This window comes from Haliotis rubra, unplaced genomic scaffold, assembly GCF_003918875.1.
Source record: "Haliotis rubra isolate DU_JTF1 unplaced genomic scaffold, ASM391887v1 Scf351, whole genome shotgun sequence".
NCBI lineage: Eukaryota > Metazoa > Mollusca > Gastropoda > Lepetellida > Haliotidae > Haliotis > Haliotis rubra.
The window spans coordinates 535,270-555,943 of record NW_025767026.1 but is presented as its reverse complement, the minus strand read 5'-3'; the positions used below and the strand labels follow the sequence as shown (position 1 = coordinate 555,943).

At 39.0% G+C, this 20,674-nt stretch overlaps 1 protein-coding gene across 1 annotated transcript in view; it reads right to left on the bottom strand.

Annotated features, from left to right (window-relative positions):
- Positions 1 to 385: 385 nt before the first annotated feature.
- Positions 386 to 20,674, bottom strand: part of LOC124285084 (kinesin heavy chain-like) — a 77,981-nt gene continuing 57,692 nt past the window's right edge. Inside the window, 11 exon segments of the mRNA XM_046721246.1 lie at positions 386 to 4,396; positions 5,802 to 5,916; positions 6,346 to 6,425; positions 9,716 to 9,742; positions 12,810 to 12,946; positions 14,252 to 14,368; positions 15,699 to 15,719; positions 17,701 to 17,772; positions 18,425 to 18,587; positions 19,688 to 19,874; positions 20,301 to 20,418. Of these exon segments, the coding sequence (XP_046577202.1) occupies positions 4,393 to 4,396; positions 5,802 to 5,916; positions 6,346 to 6,425; positions 9,716 to 9,742; positions 12,810 to 12,946; positions 14,252 to 14,368; positions 15,699 to 15,719; positions 17,701 to 17,772; positions 18,425 to 18,587; positions 19,688 to 19,874; positions 20,301 to 20,418 (1,041 nt within the window). The 3' untranslated portion in view covers positions 386 to 4,392.

Here is a 20,674-nt window from a genome sequence, read left to right as displayed (position 1 = left end):
ACATCACGGCAGGGAACACCAGAAATGGGCTTCATCCCATGTGGGGATTCGGAAGGTCTTGATGAGCTTTTAACCACTAGGCTACCCCACCGCCCCAACTTTATGGAAGACAACTTCTTATTAAATGTCATCCATAAAGCTTGACTGGCAACTCTAGAATGCCAATCAAACACATGTCGACATCTTAGTTGCTTCTCTTGCCACAGAACAATGTAATCTGGGTTTTGTTTCCTAGTGTCATGTCATTCAAACCTTGCCAGTCATTCCAAGTTCTACTTGGGACAATTTGCATTTGTGACAGGACAGGGTAATTGTTGTATTGTAACAGTAATATTAGGTTGCACAAAGAACGCATGGTTACACAAAGACACAACAAACCAGACACTGAGTAGAGTAAGTGTTTTATTCGTGCAGAAACGAGCATACATAGTGTTTTATACATCACGGATATTGCAGCTAAGCCACGAGCCAAATCACACTTACAGATTAAGCTTGTAGCACACATGATTGAAGACGCTGGCAGGCCAGCTATACAATAAAATACAGTGGTACTAGTCGTCAAATGCAGTATACTGTGCACCTAGAGTGGCAGGACACGTTACAGTGTGGACTAGACATTGACACAACCTAAAGGTGGCGGGCCCTACCACTATTCACTCGCTAGAAACTCACCACAATTTTCAACTATTGTAATTTCAGAAATTTCATCTTGGTCGTTCATCCCCAAAGAATGCATATAGTAATTTGTGGTTCAATTATGCAAGCGTAACACCTCGCCTCTATGATTCCACTTCCCAGAGTAAAAGCCTTCAATATCTATGTACACAATGACCTTCTGCAGGCCCAGCCACCATTTCTCAACTACACATAACATGAAAATGTCAATTGACTATGTACAGTTTACTAAAACAGAACAAAATTAGGAAGCAATACACAGTACTATCTGCATGGATTATTACTCGTAATAAATTAAATTACAATATATTGTCGAATATGTATAAGCGCTTGTTTCAATAATGGAAATAGGTTGGGAATCGTACAATAATAAACTACAAAACATTGTCATGAAAGACTTATTGAATCGTGATGAAAACATTCAATATGATAACAAGCAAATTTCATCACAGCAACACCCATTTTACACAATCTGCATCTGAACCAGTCTGTCGACGTGTGGAACATTTCTGGATGGTCCAAACTTTCAGGTGTTCAGTCTTACAGAAACTAGATATGTTTCAAGGAGAAGGTCAAAGATGTCAGCACAGAGAAATAGCTCTAGAACCAGTTTTATAGAGAAACAGAGGAACGACTGATATGACTACACATCTCACTATACAAGTGATAATATTTCTCAGTTGGTGGATAAAACAGACTAAAACAGCAATTAGCCGACAGTCCAGAAATGTTCCAGTGTGTCTCCCTGAACAATTCAAAGCTGAAACAGAACAAGATGGAAAAGAGAATCTCTCAATCACAGCACACCTCTGTCTCCTCAAGCTCCAGGGCGCGATCGAATCATGAAATTAAAACAATTCAAGCAAATTCCCCCATCACTAACTGGGAGAGAATGCATACTGTATTTCAAACATACACATAAATAGTTCAATACTCATCCATACCACCTTACATTACAAAGTATGCCCTCCAAGTTCTCGGGCCATCAACAGGCAAAGATCTGTAGAATTCAACATTGACAAAATCATGATGTCTTCAACAACACGCACAGTGACATGGTAGATACTGCGGAAAGCACAATCAACAACGAGTGGTTTTGTCTTCAAAAGCTCTTCATTCAGAATTTGTTTCACAGCTGGTTATGTGTTTATTTTTCAGTCCACACAACACATCACAATATCACAAACTTTTCCATCAGAATATAGAATGATCAATTTCAATCAGAACACTTGTTTACAGTTCAGACACTGAACAGCTGTGTCAAAGTCTTCATGTGATATAGAATCATTTTAAAAGACATGTATTACACTTACTCAAAATCAGACGATAGGTTTCAATCATAACATGAGTGTTTAAAAAATTCAGATTTTGAACAATTTGTGTCAAATTTCCACATGAAATTTAACCAATTTGAACAGAAATTGACAAAATTTGTCATCAAAATCAGACTCATTGACATTTGATTATGCTGTCCCTGATACACCCAAAAGTTAATCCTTTCCAATTCATCGAAAAGAGTGTCTCCACGTATTCAGTATTACAATACTGGGGGTTCAACAACTTCTTTGGCAAATCCTTCCTGAAAGAATTAACACGGGTCCCGCTGTATTCGAAAATGAAGAGATTCACCCCCCTTCTACAGCAGGTCTCAGTAAAACAGCAATAACTTGACTTCCATTTCCAGATTCAGTTCTGATATTTCTCATTCATTAAAGCCTGTGGTTGCACTTGTCATATTTTGCTGCTTAAATTCTTAATTATACACAACTGAAATAAATAAAACAACTTGTCAACAACTCAGCAGTCAATACAACCAGCCTGTTCACATTAAATAAACGAGTAAGAGATAACGCTGTAAAACAGTCTTCCGTGTACATGGTGTAAAAGCACAAACACTTATTAAATATCATAGTCAAATTTAAATTTGCATTACGGATTAAAAATCTAGTCAATATTTGCAAGAATACTGAACAATGAAAGTTATGGATCAAGAATAATTTGGGACAAATATTTGAAATTGTGTACTTAGATGTCAAGACAAAATAATATCCAAAAGACATTCATGATCCGTAACTTTTTTCCTTCAGTATATAATTTTACCACCTTGAGAAAACATTATGGAAGTGTTCCAATTTGTTTAATACTCCACAAAATTTAAACATAGAATGTTTACCAATTTTGGTTTCATCCAATAGTAGTTTGTTCTATCCGAATCTGTCTAAGGTCGAGTTGCTTGGTTCTATCTGAACCTAATGTCATTGACATCACGACTGTTTGTATTGATGACAAAGTAACTTGCGTTTGTAAAACAACATGAAAATACCCAGTCAGCATTATAGACACATAGCGCAGGATGAACAATGTACACAATGACGCCTACTAAACTGTGGGTGTCGCTACCAGCAACCACATTTGGAACAGCAATGCACCATTCACATATCTTGTCAAAGAGCCATGTATCCGGTATCAGTCTCTATACCATCAACATAGATCGCATCACCTGTAGAGCTGGGCAACTGGACATCAGTGCTCAGACAGCCGCTGTTTCAGTTCAGGTCATGCCAGTGTTACAGGTCAATACTGGTCTTCTTACTTGCAACAATTCTTGTCACTGAATTGTTGTATATCAGTAAAAGGATGCCCTCTACGAAATGCTGACCATATCACGAGTGACTTCAAGAATAAATGTTCTCAAGGATTATATTCATAATTCATTGGATGACATATTTAAAACAATTTGTTTTAGATAATTTAATAATATGCCCGTCACCATTCATTTATACATAGCTGAATCTTTGCATCAATGACCTTTAAAGTAAGGTCAAGGTTACTCTTCCAAGTGTGTGTTAATGACCTTTAGAACAAAGGTCAAGTTGACTTAATGAACTGAGGACAAGGTCATTCACCGTGAGGTCAGCAGCAACTGATCCAAACCATTTCTGGTAACTCATTCAACGAACAGTCCTGCCTGATTGGTATATTGGCAAAGCATGGTTATATTGATAACAAGGACCATGATCAAGAGCATATTTGCAGAACATATACATTCCAATAATATACACTGCAGTCATCTCATTGCCTATTCACCAGCTCTACATACACAAAGATTAATACAGCCAATCAAGAACACTGTCCATCAAAGAATTGCCTCCTGGTTACAATCAAATCCAGAATGAAACACTTCAGCCTTGAAGAGTCTTGAAAGGGAATAGAGTCTGATATGGTATCCACTTTCCCATCCTCAAAAGCTTATCATCAGTTGACTTTTTCTAGAGGGAATCCTTTTACAATTGTCAGCTATTGCTGGAGAACGTTCTTGGTCAGCAAGATTAAACTGGCAATTCCAACACTGAAGAAGCTTCTTCTCGAAGCTTTGTTTCAGCCATTGCACTAAGCTCTGAGTCTGGAGCAGTAAGACCAGCCTACAGCAAATTCCTGAAAGTTTCCAGCACTAGGTGTTCATCCATTCCGCGAAATGCCCAACTCCAGTATAAAGTATGCAGAAACAGTGATATATCAATCCACTGAACACCTTGCGATGCCTGTTTGCGGACACTGTCCAACACAATGCATGATGTGGTGCTATAAGGTGGCGACACCCTACAAGCAGCGGAATGCTAGTGAGAGGAAAACAGTCCCATGTTGGTGTGTGGGGTCTACCTCCTGAATGGCCTGACTCACACTACTCATGTCTCCTGCTCCCAGTACAGTCACACTTTACCTGCAACACACAAACAAAACACTCAGATCGCAGTTGCAACAAAAGTTTGTAGCTTAATGCCACATGGTAATATTTTACCTTCACAATGGCACCCAGGAAATAATCAAATCTGGTCCAAACGATATAGTGCTCAATATTGTAAGAATTGATCCATCGGAATACAACGAGTACATGGGGCGGTGTGGTAGCCTAGTGGTTAAAGCGTTCGCTTGTCACGCTGAAGAACCGGGTTCGATTCCCCACATGGGTACAATGTGTGAAGCCTATTCCTGGTGTCCCCCGCCATGATATTGCTGGAATGTTTCTAAAAGTGATGTAAAACCATTACTCACTCACTCACTCACAATGAGTACACACAACAAATCCCCATGTCTGGCAGCAGGACCCATTAGGTGAATCTTGTTTAATATTGCAGTCAGCTACAACCTGTTTAACCTTGCTGTCAATGACTAGACCCAAGTCTACATCTAGTACATGTTATCCCAATAACTCTGTATCCTACCTGCCTCACAGACTAGTCATATTTTCATAGGTCTTTTGCTTCAGAACATGATTAACAGCAACTCAAAGTTTTTGGGGGAGAGTGAGTGACTGAATGTAGTTTTATGCCAATTTTAGCAATATTCCAGCAATATCACCAGCCGGGGACACCAGAAATGGGCTTCTCTAATTGTACTCATGTGGGGAATTGAAACACTGGTCGTTGGCATGACAAGCGGAAGCTTTAACCACAGGGCTACCCCATCGGCCCTTAGAGGAACGTGATACTCCAGCAATAGAGAATAAGCTTCACCCCTTGTACCATAGTGGGATTTGAATCCACTGATGTCAAGAACCTATCCACACTATGCTACCCCATCCCCCCGTCAGTGAATACGAAGAGTCGGCTACACACAACATGCTTAAGCAAATGTGAAATTACATTTCCAATGATACCTTTGACTGACTGACTGACTGACTGATTGAGTTTAGTTTAATGCCGCTTTTAGCAATATTCCAACAACATCACTGCCGGGGACACCTGAAATAGGCTTCACACATTGTACCCATGTGGGGATTCGAACACGGGTCTTTGGAGTGACGAGCCAACGCTTTAACCACTAGGCTACCCCACCGCCCCAAATATACCTTTGAACAAATTGTAGATCAGGTGAAAATCTAGCAAGGATAGCTACAAAATGATTCTCTAACTTTCTGCAAACAATGTTCAAAATTCAGTGGCTGATGTCTCTACTATGGTATTTGAAACTTAGGGACCTTCTAAATATTTCACTTTCAATCTGAGGCTTATGAAAAGCACAGTTTAATTCTCCTGCTTAATTTTGAAGCTGTTGAAATACACACATCAAGTTTCAGATTCTGCTGAAACAACTGTGCTCTCTGGGTTGCAGCAGTTGTTACTTACGCTGATGCGTCTGCTTTGATGGGTGTGGGACCGTTGTGAGGCATGCCACCTCCCCTGATTCCCACAGGGCCGGCTGGGGAACCACCCTGGTGTTGGCCGGGGCGGATGGGCTTGGCTGAAAATTTGACAACCAGATTAATCAAACAGGCTTTTACATATCTTAGTTTGTGGAGTCTTTTACCAAAAAATCTGCAGAAAATATAAACTGAAATAAGACATGTCATATATAATATTGTTTCTTGTTTATTGCAGTACTCAGCAATATTCCAGCTATAAGGCAGCGGTCTTTGATAATCAAGTCTGGACCAGACAATCCAGTGATCAACACAATTGTGATTACGATGACATATGAAACCAAGTCAGCGAGTCTCACAACCAGATCCTGTTAGTCATCTCTTACGACAAGCATATGATGGGTTGCTGAAGACAAATTCAAACCCGGATCTTCACAGGTCATCTCAGATATAAACAATATTATCAAGAAGCTGAAGGCCCTGGACAGATATTTGGCCAGATCTAGATGGGTCAAAGATCAACAGCCTACCGATTTGTGCTGCATGTCCACGTCTCGCGAGGTTCCTCTGCCTCACTGCCTCCTTGATGCGGTCCACCTCCATCTGATATCTGCAACACGACATACAGCTTAGTGAACTGGTTTCCTAGAACCAGCATGCCACTACCAACCGACATGATACAGAGACATGCAGTTAACACACGACAGCAGCACAGGGGAGAAGGATGCAGTTTAGGGAAGATGAAGCCCCCGGGCCCCCATGGTATCGGACTGTTATAAGGTAGAATGTTGATGATAGTTCAATAAGACAGAATATATTAAGCACAAAGTATCGCGAATGGCGTTATTGCGAGGGATGGCTGTAAATCTTCCACTATGTTGAATGACAACATTAACTGCTGCAAGGACTATGAGCTGAAGATATTCCCACTGTCAAAGGGAGATAATTTCTAGGATGGATTACTTCCCCTTATTGACCACACACGATAATCCATTCATCAGAAGCTGAGGCTGTTTGAAAATTCAGAAAATCTTACATGAAATTATATTTCTCACACACACACACACACATACACACACACACACATTTATTATGGTTGGAAACATAATAAAACAAGAAAAATCAACATTTTCATAACAATCCACTCTCTTAGATAAAAGACAAACTGAACATCACAACAGGTTTCAGTTGAATTCATTCTCAAACACAACAACATGTATTGTTTCAAATTTGGTAATAATGAAATTTAGTTTTCAAAATCATAAATATTCCCTAATGCCTTTTGATCCTAGTAAATGACTGTGAAAACTGTTATAAATGAAACTACAGTGATTCTACTAGTTCCAGAGCAATGATAAAAATATATAATCCATGTAAATATATGTTGTAAATAGATAATCCATGTAAATATATGTTGTAAATAATATTTTGGCAGCATAATGAACTACCATGACTTTTACTAAGGCTAACCTCATGGAAATTATTACGTCTTGTTTGACATTAAAATGCAAAATATTACGACACGTTGAGGTAAATTCATCATATGGACAACTGGGATGGTACTTCAACTATATGATTCTGTTTCATGGCCACAAAGATATAAGTTCCTTTCTTTGTTGTTCAGGCAAATGTTCAAATTTTAAAGCATGTACAATATCTACCCATAAAATGAAGCACTGTGTGGAAAGGAGATATTATTTCAACAAATTTAAAACCATCATGGAAGGTGTAAGAATGCCTCGGTAAAATATACATAGAGTATATATACAATAGTGGCGGTCCGATTAATTGAAATAATCGAAGATTGGTTGCAGTGACTATACGACCAAGCAATCGATCATGTTTTCTCATAATCGAACACAAACAATTCTAGAACACTTGTTTTCATAAACAATATATTTCACAAGGTTGGTTTTGTCTGTTACATTTCATAAGCACTACAAGCTCGTTCCAACTCATGATTGAATATATCTTAAAGACTCTAAGAAATTTATGTTCCTTACATTCTTGTCATCCTTTAAAGATATGAAAATTTGCACCAAAAAACCCCAAAGAACTACATGGTTTTTTTTCCTTATTTGAGCATTAACAAAAATAACCAGGAACATTTCATAAATGACGATAACCAATTATTTTTGATGATTGATCGGTTGTAATAAACCAATCATCAATTATGAGATTTTAACCAATTCCCAACACTAATATAAAAACAGTGTTTTTCTATTTACCAACTGACAAATTAAACCAGAAAATAATAGAAATCATTGACTGCAAGTTAACATCTGGATCTGTGCACGACATGTGATCAAAATCACTGCTGATAGTCTCATACTGAATACAGTGAAAAATGTCTGGTTTTGAATATCGAAAATAGGGTCACAAGGATAATTATTAGGTGTTTGATGCACTATTTAACTTCAGGATACCTTCAAAAAAATTCTACAAAAAATGCAATCAAATGCAGTGCGCCTACTGTGACAAATACTATCTACAGTGGATTTGAAATTCAAACAAAAGATATGTTTCCAACACAGTGTTAGTAAACTGTCACAATTACAGCACTTGAATAGTAGCATGAAATATAGTGTATGGCATAAATCTTCATGTTTAAAAATAAAACATACTATAATGTCGAAAGTGCAAACAACAGTGTTAATGCAATCACCAAAAAAAATGCTTCCTAAGAATGACAATCACAAACAACAAAATCTATTCATGAAGCCTGTTTAACTCCTAATCTGCAGGTTTACCCATTAATCTACACCAAAAGTCCTGTAAAATTTCTTCTCATTTAGTAAGACAAATGACTTTAATACAGATAAAAGAAAATTCTAATGCCCAAAGAGGTTGATTGATAATCTAGCATGACATAATTCAAATTCATTTGTAAACACAAAACACCATTGTATCGAAACACAAATGTTCATCTTGGCTGAAATTATTGTCATCTCTCTACTGAGCCTGTTTAAAAATATTGGACGGTTTAGCTTCAATTTCCTTTTTCCCTATTAAACCTGAATGTGTTTTTGTGATGTTTTCATTACTTTGAATATCATTGCTGCAGCTCAATGCTGAATGAGTGAATCCCTACGTTAATCTATATTGAATGTACCACCACAGTAGTTGTACCATCCTCGATAATGCAGGGTATTATATCTCACGGTGAAGTGAAATTTGGTTTAACGTCAGTAGAATATTTACCATATGACATGCGCATGTGTATAAGCTGCTGCAGCCCAGACTGAAGCTATTTTCATAGTGCTACTGAGATACCACATATGAAGCTTCTACTTATACATACCCTGGACATATGGTATTTTTCACAAGAAAATGGAAGATTGACCATTTGTTTGTTAGTTACAAACATCCTTCAATTATAGTGAACACATCATCACAAGATCCTATACCTAGATCAGACAGTCCAACCACCCCATGTACAGGTGCACTCTGTTACAACACTCACAGTATGATACAGGGTTTAGTCGAAAAACAATATAGTTGAGTGAGTGAGTGAGTGGGAGAGGTTTTACATCACTTCTAGTGTTATTCCATTCATATTGTGGGTGAGATACCATGAAGATCCTTCTCACATCATACCCATGTAGAGAATCAAACCTGGACCTTTAGGATGAGAAACCAATACTTTCACCACTATGCTACCCCACCACCCTTAGTCCAAACAGTAGTGAGTATAACAACATATATCTACATCTCTACCTTTTAGTGACACTCAATATAGCTGTGAACTATGTTATTGGGATTATTGGTACTACACCCAGGGTTGTTCCCCCTTGTTACGGCAAGGCGAAGCGTCTGAAGGTAGAGCTACGTTAGTAGGCAAAGCTATACAGTAGCAACAGCCACTTGACTGCATAGAGAGACAGTGGACATGGTTCTCACCGGGAGTCATAAACAGAATATTCACTGCTGAAAATATATGCAGTTTAGACACTTTGAATTTTCTCTCCACAGCAATTTAGATCAGCAAATTGAAATCATCTGAGTTCAGAAATTATTTCACCTGTAGTTCAGTGGTTTGATGCTGTGCCAAAAACAGGCCTTGATAGGGAACTTGTTCAGATATGATGTACAGTCGACTCTTGCTAAATCTGAGTGCTAGACAGTTTTGTTTTAGATTTAGATTAATCCTTGTATTTCATGAGCCCCTAACTAGAAAGGAAATTACCGGTACATATTCCCTGAGGTCTGAGAGTGAATGCTGTGTTTCGCTGAAGTCGTCAATATCCCCTTTGTGATATTGGGAGTTTTGCCTGTTGTGCATGGCCTCACTTCAAATATTCGTGCTATATGACAGCTTTAATCAATCCTGTAATATTCATGTCTTGACTGTACAATCCAGGGACTGATATCATGAGCATTGAGCTTTGCAACTGGGTCACAGTGACATGCATCCACCAAATCGGTGAGCCTCACCACCTGTCACCTCTTACAGCAAGCACCTGATCCCGTCAGTCACCTCTTACAACAAGCATTGTCACTGAAGACCAATTCTAATCAAGATCCACCCATATGACAGACATCTGTAAATAATCCAATCTGGACCAGACAATCCACACTGCAGTGAACGACATGCCATCAACTGAGTCACTCAGCCTAACGATAAGATCCCACTCTAATCAATATCACCACTGGTGTTCTTACACATTTGGTTGCTTCTGGCCAGACGTTGCTGGGGACCATCAACCGAGACACACATTTAAACCATTCTCTTCTGACTCTAAGGCCAGACCAGTTTTATTTCTTGTTTTACGGATTTTTGTCCTCAGAAAACCTAAATGCAGGAGGGAATTTTTTTTTTAAAATCACCAGTGAAAGCGAAAACCCATGTGAGTGTCCATGTTAACTCTTTTGGTTTCTTTATATCAACTAAAAATAGGTTGAGTGAGTTTAGGTTTCACACTGATTTCAAGAGTATTTCACTTTAATCACATAAACATAAGGATTTTATTATTTTGAGCGGGGAAAATTAACTTATATTTTTTTCGTATTCTTGAAAAAATATGATCGGCAGATCCGTAAAACAAGAAATAAAATTGGTCTGGCCTAATCAACATCCTCTCTGGTGTTCTTACATAGACAACTGATGCATCCATTACACAGGAAGTCTACAATCTGGACAGAGGAACCTGAGAGCGGTTATGATAAAAAGGTTGAAATTCCAGTTAGAAACTTTTGCTCAGTCCCAATGCTACTACCAAGAGTCGACTGTATGATACAGATCATCAATATGTTCAACATATATGGTAATATCTGTTAATGAATCTTTAAACAAGCATCAAGAGGTATTTCCTTGCTGTAAGCCTACTATGAACAGATTTTCATGACAGTGATAAACAGCTAATACTAGAAAATATATCAAAGTATGTCATACTTCCCAGTCTTTCGGACTGATCTGTGGATGATTCAGGTACCAACTTTCCCATACCTTAGTCAAGTCATTCTATACTATATTATTAGTGTTCCAGTAATTAGTAATTGTCGGAAAGACTGTTTAGATCCAACATGCAGTTATTGAAGAGTGAAAGGTGATCAGGCAAACCAAAACACTAGGTTAGACGTGGTGTTCTTGCTGTTTGTTGGTTAAAGCAGACCTTAGCAATATTCCACTATGACTTGTTACTGCCACACTCAGCAATATTCCAGCTATATGACGGAGCACATCATTCAGTGGTTGAATCATGAGCACACAAATGGGATACAATGAACACAATGAGGATATGTGAATCAACAAAACCACAAGTCTTGCCACCCAATCTTGTTAGTGGTGGTGAGGTGAAATTGGGTTTTAACGTCGTGCTTGAGAATATTTTGCTCATATGACGACGTGCATGCGTGTGTATGTGTATGTGCGTCTGCTTGTACTAGCCCAGACTGAAGCTGGTTTTATAGTACTAGCCCACTGAGATTCCATGCCGCAGTGAAGCATGAATACCCCACTCAGACACATTATACTGACTCCGAGCCGACCAGTCCTTGTTGTACCCATTAATGCCGAGCGCCAGGTAGGGACCAACAAGTACCATATTTTAACGTCTTTTGGTATGACTCGGTCGGGGATCAAACCCGCGACCTTCCACTCTCCGGGCGGACGCTCTAACCACTACACCACGGAGGAGGTTCCATCTTGTTAGTAGCCTCATGACAAGCAGCTCTTGAAAGTGGGAACTTGATTTACATTTATAGTGTGGCACTGTTGTTTATTACCTATGAGGGCAAAACTATCAGGGTTCATATTTTTCATATGATGCCCTAGGGCAAAATATCACCTTGTCAAGGTGACGTGACGTCATGAACAAATCCATGACATCACGTTTCTTCTCCGACTTTGTTTTCTCTATGTTTGAAAGTAGATTGGGGTCTATTTTCCTCAATTTGACGACTTCGGTAATAAACAGAATATTATATTCGTGCCCATATCATACTATGTTTACGATACACATGCCTAAATATCGGTATATCCTTAGCTCTCGCTCGGGAAATAACAACATTTAGGCACTTGTGTCGTAAACATAGAAAGACATGGGCAGTCATATCATATCCTCTATATATTAGCCAATGTCAAAACATACATATTTTGCCCTGCCCTGGTTCTAACTACAGTCTGTTACACCATTAAAAACAACTTTGACCGGGACTGGAACCAAGTTTATGGCTTGGTGTTCAGTTTTCAGTGTTTTTCAAATTAGCCCCTTGCAGGAACAGTTAATTATACATTAACAACACAACAACAAATGTTCCGTACCATATATACATATCATTTGCAAATCAAGTGAACATCCCATTAAGATAACGTACTGCTGATCATGCACATTTCACCTGTGTCAAATCAACACAGCTAAATTTCAATGTCACACAAAATACTAAGACTGTTTTACAATTATCACAATCTAGTACTATGAACATCCACCACCAGGTAGAAATACAAGTTAGTTTAGAGATACAGAAAAGACAACAAAGGGAGATAACTCCATACCTCTTCCTGTCTCTCATCGCTCCTTCCTTTGCTTCCTTGAGAGCTGTTTCAAGGGACTTAACTCTCTCCATGGTTGCTCTCAGTCTCTTCTCCAACTTGGGAAGCTCACATCGGAGATCTGCATTGTCACGCACCAACTGGAAGAACAGACACCTCCATGATTAGGGTGTTGCAATAGCTAAAGTGATCAAGAGATTCTGACGCTGAGGGTGCCATATTTCTCATAACAACAACATCATCTTCTACAAACAACCATTGGATTAGTGAGTGAGAAATAAAAATAGTTAGCAATATATATTCAAGCCATGATATGTGGGGAATCAAAGCCTGAACCTTGGTGTGACGAGCCAAAGCTTCATCCACTAAACTACTCCACTGTCCTGAAGGAAGAACTTAGTTCTTACTAGTGTTGGGAATCGGAAACCAAAACCACTATCCATTATCAGAGGACTTGTGGTGAACGATTATCGATTATAATTGATATATATACATTATTAATGAAAACACCCATTTTAAGGATATTTCCCCAGGGTTTGTTTAATTAATGTTTTCATAACTAATACTGTCATGCAATGAAATGCACACGCATAGTGTTACGTTCTTGAGCGCATGTTTGTCTGTGAATATTTGTCAATTTTAATGCTTAGTTTACTTTATTCAGGTGTGTTATACTAAAACCACCAAATTCTGATTAATTGAAAATATGTTTTTTAAATTTATCATCAGTTTTAATCCTTCTTTTGATCGATTTTTGAATATTTTCGATCATCGGAACACCACTAGTTCTTACTTGCAGAAAACAGAGAATCAAACATGCAATGTAAATATGACAATATACCTCTCCCATGACGACCTGACGAATCCACAATAGACAGGTCAGGTCCTATTATAATACTATTACATAATGCCAAGCCTTCACTGGTGAGAGTCAATCAATGAACCAACTTTTCATTCACAGTTGTGACTCCAGACAATTTTTGCCTCCAACTTACCCTCTCTCAATCCAACTCTGACCCATCCTCTCTCACACATGCCCTGAAATAAACCTCCCCTCACACATGCCTCTGAAATAAACAACATGCCCTGAAATAAACCTCCCTCTAACATGCCCTGAAATAAAAAAACCTCTGCCCTGAAATAAACCTCCCTCACACATGCCCTAAAATCCTCCCTCACACATGCCCTGAAATAAAAAAAACCCTCACACATGCCCTGAAATAAACACATGCCCTGAAATAAACCTCCTACACATGCCCTGAAATAAACCACCCTCACACATGCCCTGAAATAAACCTCCCTCACACATGCCCTGAAATAAACCTCCCTCAAACATGCCCTGAAATAAACCTCCCTCAAACATGCCCTAAAATAAAGAACCAACCCTCAGTGCTGCCAAGAAATCAGCCTGGCAACCGACGTCTGCCCAGCCCCTCTTTACCAACCTGTTTGTGGACTTTAGTGAGTTGTTCCAGGTTGTTCTCCAGGAAGGAGATCTTCTGCTTCTGGGCAGCGCTGCCGCTTGTGTCCTCCTCTTCTTCCTCCTCCTTCTTGTTGGCAGACTGGGGACAAAATGAACGCCATTTATAATCACAATTCCATTAACAAACACAGTACATCTCCTCTCCAGGCATCCCAGCAGATCCACACAGATCTTCACACATAAAGACAGTGAACTCACCAGTTTTCAGAGGAACAGAGTATGGACATATGCCGCTTTTTGCAATATTCAGCCAAGGCAAGGGACACCAGTAATTTCTTCAAACAAGCATGGAACAGAACACTAGATAGCATGATGGGCAATCATGTGAACCAGTTGCCTGTCAGCAATTAGTTTGGCTATATGGCAACAGTCTGTCAATAATCGAATTTGGACCAGACAATCCAGTGATCAACAGCATGAGAATGGATCTATGCAATTAGGATACAATGACAACTAAGTTCACCAAGTCAGCAAGTCTGACCCCCAATTCCTGACAAGGAACTTCCCTGTACATTAGCATGTTTTTCCTAGATACAAAAGAGACTGAGATACAAACTTACATCTAAAAATGTGCAAGCTCTCAAAGCAGAGGTACATGGGCATGTTTGATGAAGATTTCCAAAATATGTCTACTAAAGCCCTGGGCAGAGGCAGAGATAAGCAGAATAAATAATACCTAACTGCTTCCAAACTAACCCAGTTTAGCTACAAAAACACTGAAAGAACCATGTTAACATTCAACTGAAGATGCAACTATGATTAAAATAGAGAAGTAAAAAATATTGTGACAAGGATAAAATGATAAAATGTTTGAGACAGTAAGAGCATAAAGAACTGCAAGATTTCTACCTTGTCTACCTTAATACAGGGTGTGAGCAATACATTTTCTGTGTGTTTTGATATAGGACATAAATATATCTGAAGTTTTGTTATTTGTAAAATGAAATTCATTTACAAATCAAGTTATTTTCATTGTCAGAAATCCCTAGGTAATACTTTTTCTCACTTTGCTATGTCCCCTTACAAATGTGTCATGTATTCATGCTCTCTCCCTCGTTGCAACAAATACAATATGGCAGCGACTGACTTTACTAACTTTGACATCGTATAATTGCATAATATCTAATTAGGATCTGCTTGCATAATGAAACCCTTCAGCTCCCAATATATGACAGCAAACACCTCAATATAGTGTAGTATAAATGGTTTGCCAATACACAGACCCATACACAACTGCAAGTGAGGATGTGAATGCCAGGTCTTGACCTGTTGTGCTACTGCATAAATGAAATGAAAAACAATTTTGTTAACATCTAAGAAACCTGATGTAATACCAGTAGTGATAGACAACACTAGAATTAAACAAGAAACTCCAGAGTGAGACTATGTTAGACTACCGTGTCACTCACCCCTGATCCTTGTGAACTTAGCTACAACATTCAATATACACTCACTTTACTTCAACCAGTCATAAAACATTGCATCAGTTACAAATTCAAACCTTTTAAAAACACCAAAATGTCTGAAAAAATCTAATCATACCTGGATACCTTTCCTAATGCCATCAAATGTTTGTAAGGTTTCAAAATTCAGGTTTCCTAGGGGGTGTATTCCCAGAGTGGCCTCTCTGTCTATTACATAATAAGTAAATTCAGGCTCCACTCCGGGAACAACTCGTTAAGAAGGTGTGAAAAAGGGGGCCATTTTGGAAGAACTTGTTAGTTGTCAAAACAAAGAGTTAATCTGCTGATTAATCTCATGGACTATAGTAAGGGCATTTTAATCATTTACAAATCCAATTCTTTTTGTAAAAACCAAAACATCTTAAAACTAACCATACCTAAATACCTTGTTAAATGTCATAAATCAGAGCTCCAGATAAGATTCAGCTTATGTGGGTACTGTACCCATTGTATGTTTTTAGAGTGGGTATTATGAATGTTGAGTGGGTATTTCATTTTCCGTTACCCAATGCTTTCAAATATGTGCATATTTCAGTCTTTTACTCAGCTAAGTATTATGTAATTAAGTAAGTTTACTTAGCAGGTATGTTCTGCCTTATGTCATTCCTAATCAAAACCAACTAAAATATAATGGAAATGATTTCATAAAAATCACTTGTCCTATACTAACAGTACAACTTGATAGCAATCGATGTCTTTTTCATTACTGAAGCGATTTTTATAAATATATTCCATACGCATTTGTTTTAAACTTTTGTGAATCTAACATTTTAAATGCGTAATTGGAAATTTTCTATCATTATTTTACCGGATACACAGCCTATCTGGGCCTCTGATAAATCTTTTAAAGATTTCAACATTAATGTTACCATGGGACCTTATTGACTGTAGTTATGCAATTTTACTCAAGGTACCATTAAAATGTCTTACTTCTAATACAAGCACTGTCTGAAATATATGAGGGTCCAGAGTCCTTTAGGATCTTACCAACAGTATTCAAATCTAGGGCCCCTAAATCTAAATCATATAATATTTAGGCAATGACAAGGACCCTTTGATTTTCATACCTTCTCTCAAACAGTTATTATTTTGAGGCAATATACAAATTATCATATTAATTGTTTAAAATTATTCAGAGTGAGTTAAAATTAAACGTCAGATCGGCAGTATTTCAGCCATATCGAAGACTTATTTAGATCCATTCACAATTATTAAGAGCAATTCCTATAATGATGATACACAAGTATCATCACCAACCCTTTCTTCAAGTGAACTGCCAGATGTCCAACACAGTTCTTAGTTTTAGGTTGTATAAATATATCCATACTGCAGAGGCCCAGATAAGCTGCATATCCGGGTAAAATATTGCATAGAAAATTCCAATTCGCATTGAAAAATATTTGTTAGCATTACCAGTTACACATTTAAAATGTTTGATACATAAAAGTTTATAACAAATGCGTCACGAATATATTATAAAAAAACTTTGCGTAATGAAAAAGACATCGATTGCTATCAAGTTGTACTGTTAGTATAGGACGAGTGTTGTACTGTCAGGTATAGGATTTTTTATGAAATAATTTCCATTATATTTAAGTTGGTTTTGATTAGGTATGACATAAGGTAGAACATACCAGCTTAGTAAACATACTCTATGACATAATACTTAGGTGAGTAAAATCACTGAAATACCCACATATTTGAAAGCAGTGAGTAACGGAAAATGAAATACCCACTCAACATTCATAATACCCACTCCAAAAAAATGCAATGGGTTCAGTACCCATGAGCTAAATCTTATCTGGAGCTCTGATACTGTATGTTAAACTTATTTTGGGCCACTTTTGATTAATGTAATGATGATAAGCAACTCTCCCTCTGCGGGAGATTCAGTACCATGACCTACAGTTCCTCATTGAGAACAAATAGTGTAGAAAGAATTGCCAACCTTCTTGACTCTGTTCTGGAGGTCCTGGACAAACAGCTTGCGCAGGTTGTGCAGAGTCTGGAGCTCCTTGGCCTGGAACAACAGTGGGTTTGGTTATGCCGCTTTAAGAAAAATTCCAGCAACATTATGGCACAAGAACAGGCTTCAAACATCATACCCATGAGGGGAATTGAACCTGGGCACTTTACGTCATCAGCAAATGCTTTTACCACTAGCCTACCCCATGTGATACAGACAACACGTGTGAGTGAATGGGAGAGATTTTTGTTCAGTGTGAAAGTTATCAGCAATCCCAAACACCTGAAAAGCACCTGATCCTGTCTATAAGTAATCACATCAACAATCAAATAATGCTCATCTGGGAAGCTATTCTGAAGAAGGGTCCCTGTTCATAAAGCAATCACTGCACTGTGACAATCTTAATTCCCATACTTTCACAATAGTCATGATGCTAAGATTATGGAGCCCAAGGCCCTGTTACACAAAGTGATCGTAAGCCGAGGTTAAAGTATGAGAGTTACGATCTCTGCATTACGAAAGTTTTGTAGTACAGGGCCCTGTTACCCAAGACAGAAGTGAGTGAAACATGTTTATATTCAAACCAGGCGTGACAGGCAGAGCTTGTTTAAATCAATATTTTAAAATAAAAGTATCCCATTGTGCTGTTTCTACCCTTCTGTTGATAACTAAAATAACTTGTCTCAACTAAGACAAGTCAACATACCACAGTCTCCTCAAGCCCCTTGAGATCCTGCTTGGCTTGTTCGCGGCGGTCCATCTGTAATGAGATCTCAGACAGCCTACTGGTCTTCTCAGCCTCCTCGGACTTGAGCTTGTCGTAGTCGGCCTGCAGTTTCTCCAAGGCCAAGGTCAGTTTCTGGTTGGTCCTGGAAACACAGACAGAGAGGTCAGACTTGCATCACATTCAGTAATGAACGAGGACGTGAGGTGAGGTGAAATTGGGTTTTACGCCGTACCTGAGAATATTTCGCTCATATGGCGATGCATGCGTGCGTGTGTATGTGTGTGTATGCGGCTGCATGTACTAGCCCAGACTGAAGCTGGTTTTATAGTGCTAGCCCACTCAGATACCATGCTGCAGTGAAGCATGAAACCCTACTCAGACACATTATACTGACTCTGAGCCGACCAGTCCTTGCTTTACCCATTAATGCCGAGCGCCAGGCAGGGACCAACAAGTACCATATTTTAACGTCTTTTGGTATGATGCGGTCGGGGATTGAACCCACGACCTTCCACTCTCCATGCGGACGCTCTAACCACTACACCACTGTGCGGTCAATGAACAAGGAGTTACACAGTGAGTGAATGTAGTTTTATGCCAGACAGCAATATTTCAGCCAGAAGACAGTGAGCGGTGTCAAAGAACAAGTGGCACTATTCTACAGTCAGGTCAGACTGGCACCACCAGTAACAGTAACACAGATGGTAAGAGAGCTACACAGTGTGGTGAATGGCTCTTCGTGCAATACAACGCAACCTTTCAACCACTAACCACTGGCATGGAAACCTGAAGTAGTGAACTGAGGCACAATTCTACAGTCAGGGCAGACTGGCACGTCCCAGACAGTTACTGTCAGCAGTAAGTTATACAGAGAGTGAATGTTGTTGTGCAAGTCAGCAATATTTCAGCCGTGGCACAATGGCATGGAAATAATCAAGTAGTGTACAAACAGGACTGACATCAAAGGATCAATCCAAGAAAGTGGGCAATAATGTTCCGAGATGACCACACTCCCAATTCATTTTCTACAAGGACAGATGGATGCAGCCTTAACTTGTCCTGATGGTACTATTCTACAAAGATGTCAGACTGACATTACTGAATCAGAGATTATAATCAGTGGGGAGATGACCACACTTGCATTCCATATGCTCAGATAAGATGCTCCCTAACCCTAGACATTGGTACACTTCATACATCATACAACTGGCATACTGTTTCTCTCTGAGGTAACCGACTTACTCCTTGAGGTTGTCGATGACCCCCTGTTTGTTTGTGATCTCGTCCCGGAGGGAGTTGAGCTGCTTCTGATGCTGCTCCCGGTGAGCCTCCATCTGACTCTCCAGAGCCTCCTTCATCTTCACCTCCGACTGCAGCTTGTCGGTTGTCTCCTTCTCCACCTGAGACAGGGACGTCTTGTGCATTTGTTCTACAAATAAAACAAGAATCAATGAGTAGGGTCATGTTGAGGAGACCCGTCCATGGGTATGATACTGACAATCTAAGGAACAAAATCACGATGAGACAACGTCCATGGGTATGATACTGACAATCCGAGGACCAAAATCACGATCACATCTTCCATTAATTCTGGCTGAGGAACTAAGGGGAGCAACTCTGCAAAAGCTTTAAGCAATGTCTGACATGTGTCAAAGGCTTTATGTCAAAAATCCTTGAACACTCTAGTTTCATAATGACACTAGTACTTACATAAATTGTTATTAGATGATAAGTACTCATTTAAGTATTACATTTTAACACCACCATGCTGCATGGCTAGGCACAGTAATTGTGAGGAGTATATTTCCTGGAATTGAGAGAATTCTGTACAATATTGGTTCTAATGGAGACATACCCTGTGCTTTCAGCTTGGCCACCTCCTCACTGAGAGAGTCAACATTGTCCTGCAACTCTCGTTTCTTGGACTCGATGTCCTGGATGGTCTCTGTGAGAGTGGACATCTTGGCCTCATTCTGTCAACATGCCAAGCAAGCGTTAACTAACTCATGCCTACAATATCCCCCAACTTTATAATCTACTACAGCACAGATCAATGAGTTATTGAGTGCACCAAACAGTGATATTCTAGTCGTTTCCTTTTTGTTTGTTTGTTGTTTTACGCCGCACTCAGCAATATTCAGCTACATGACTGCTGTCTGTAAATAATCAAGTCTGGACCTGACAATCCAGTGGTCGACAGCATGAGCTGCAATCTATGCAGTTGTGATA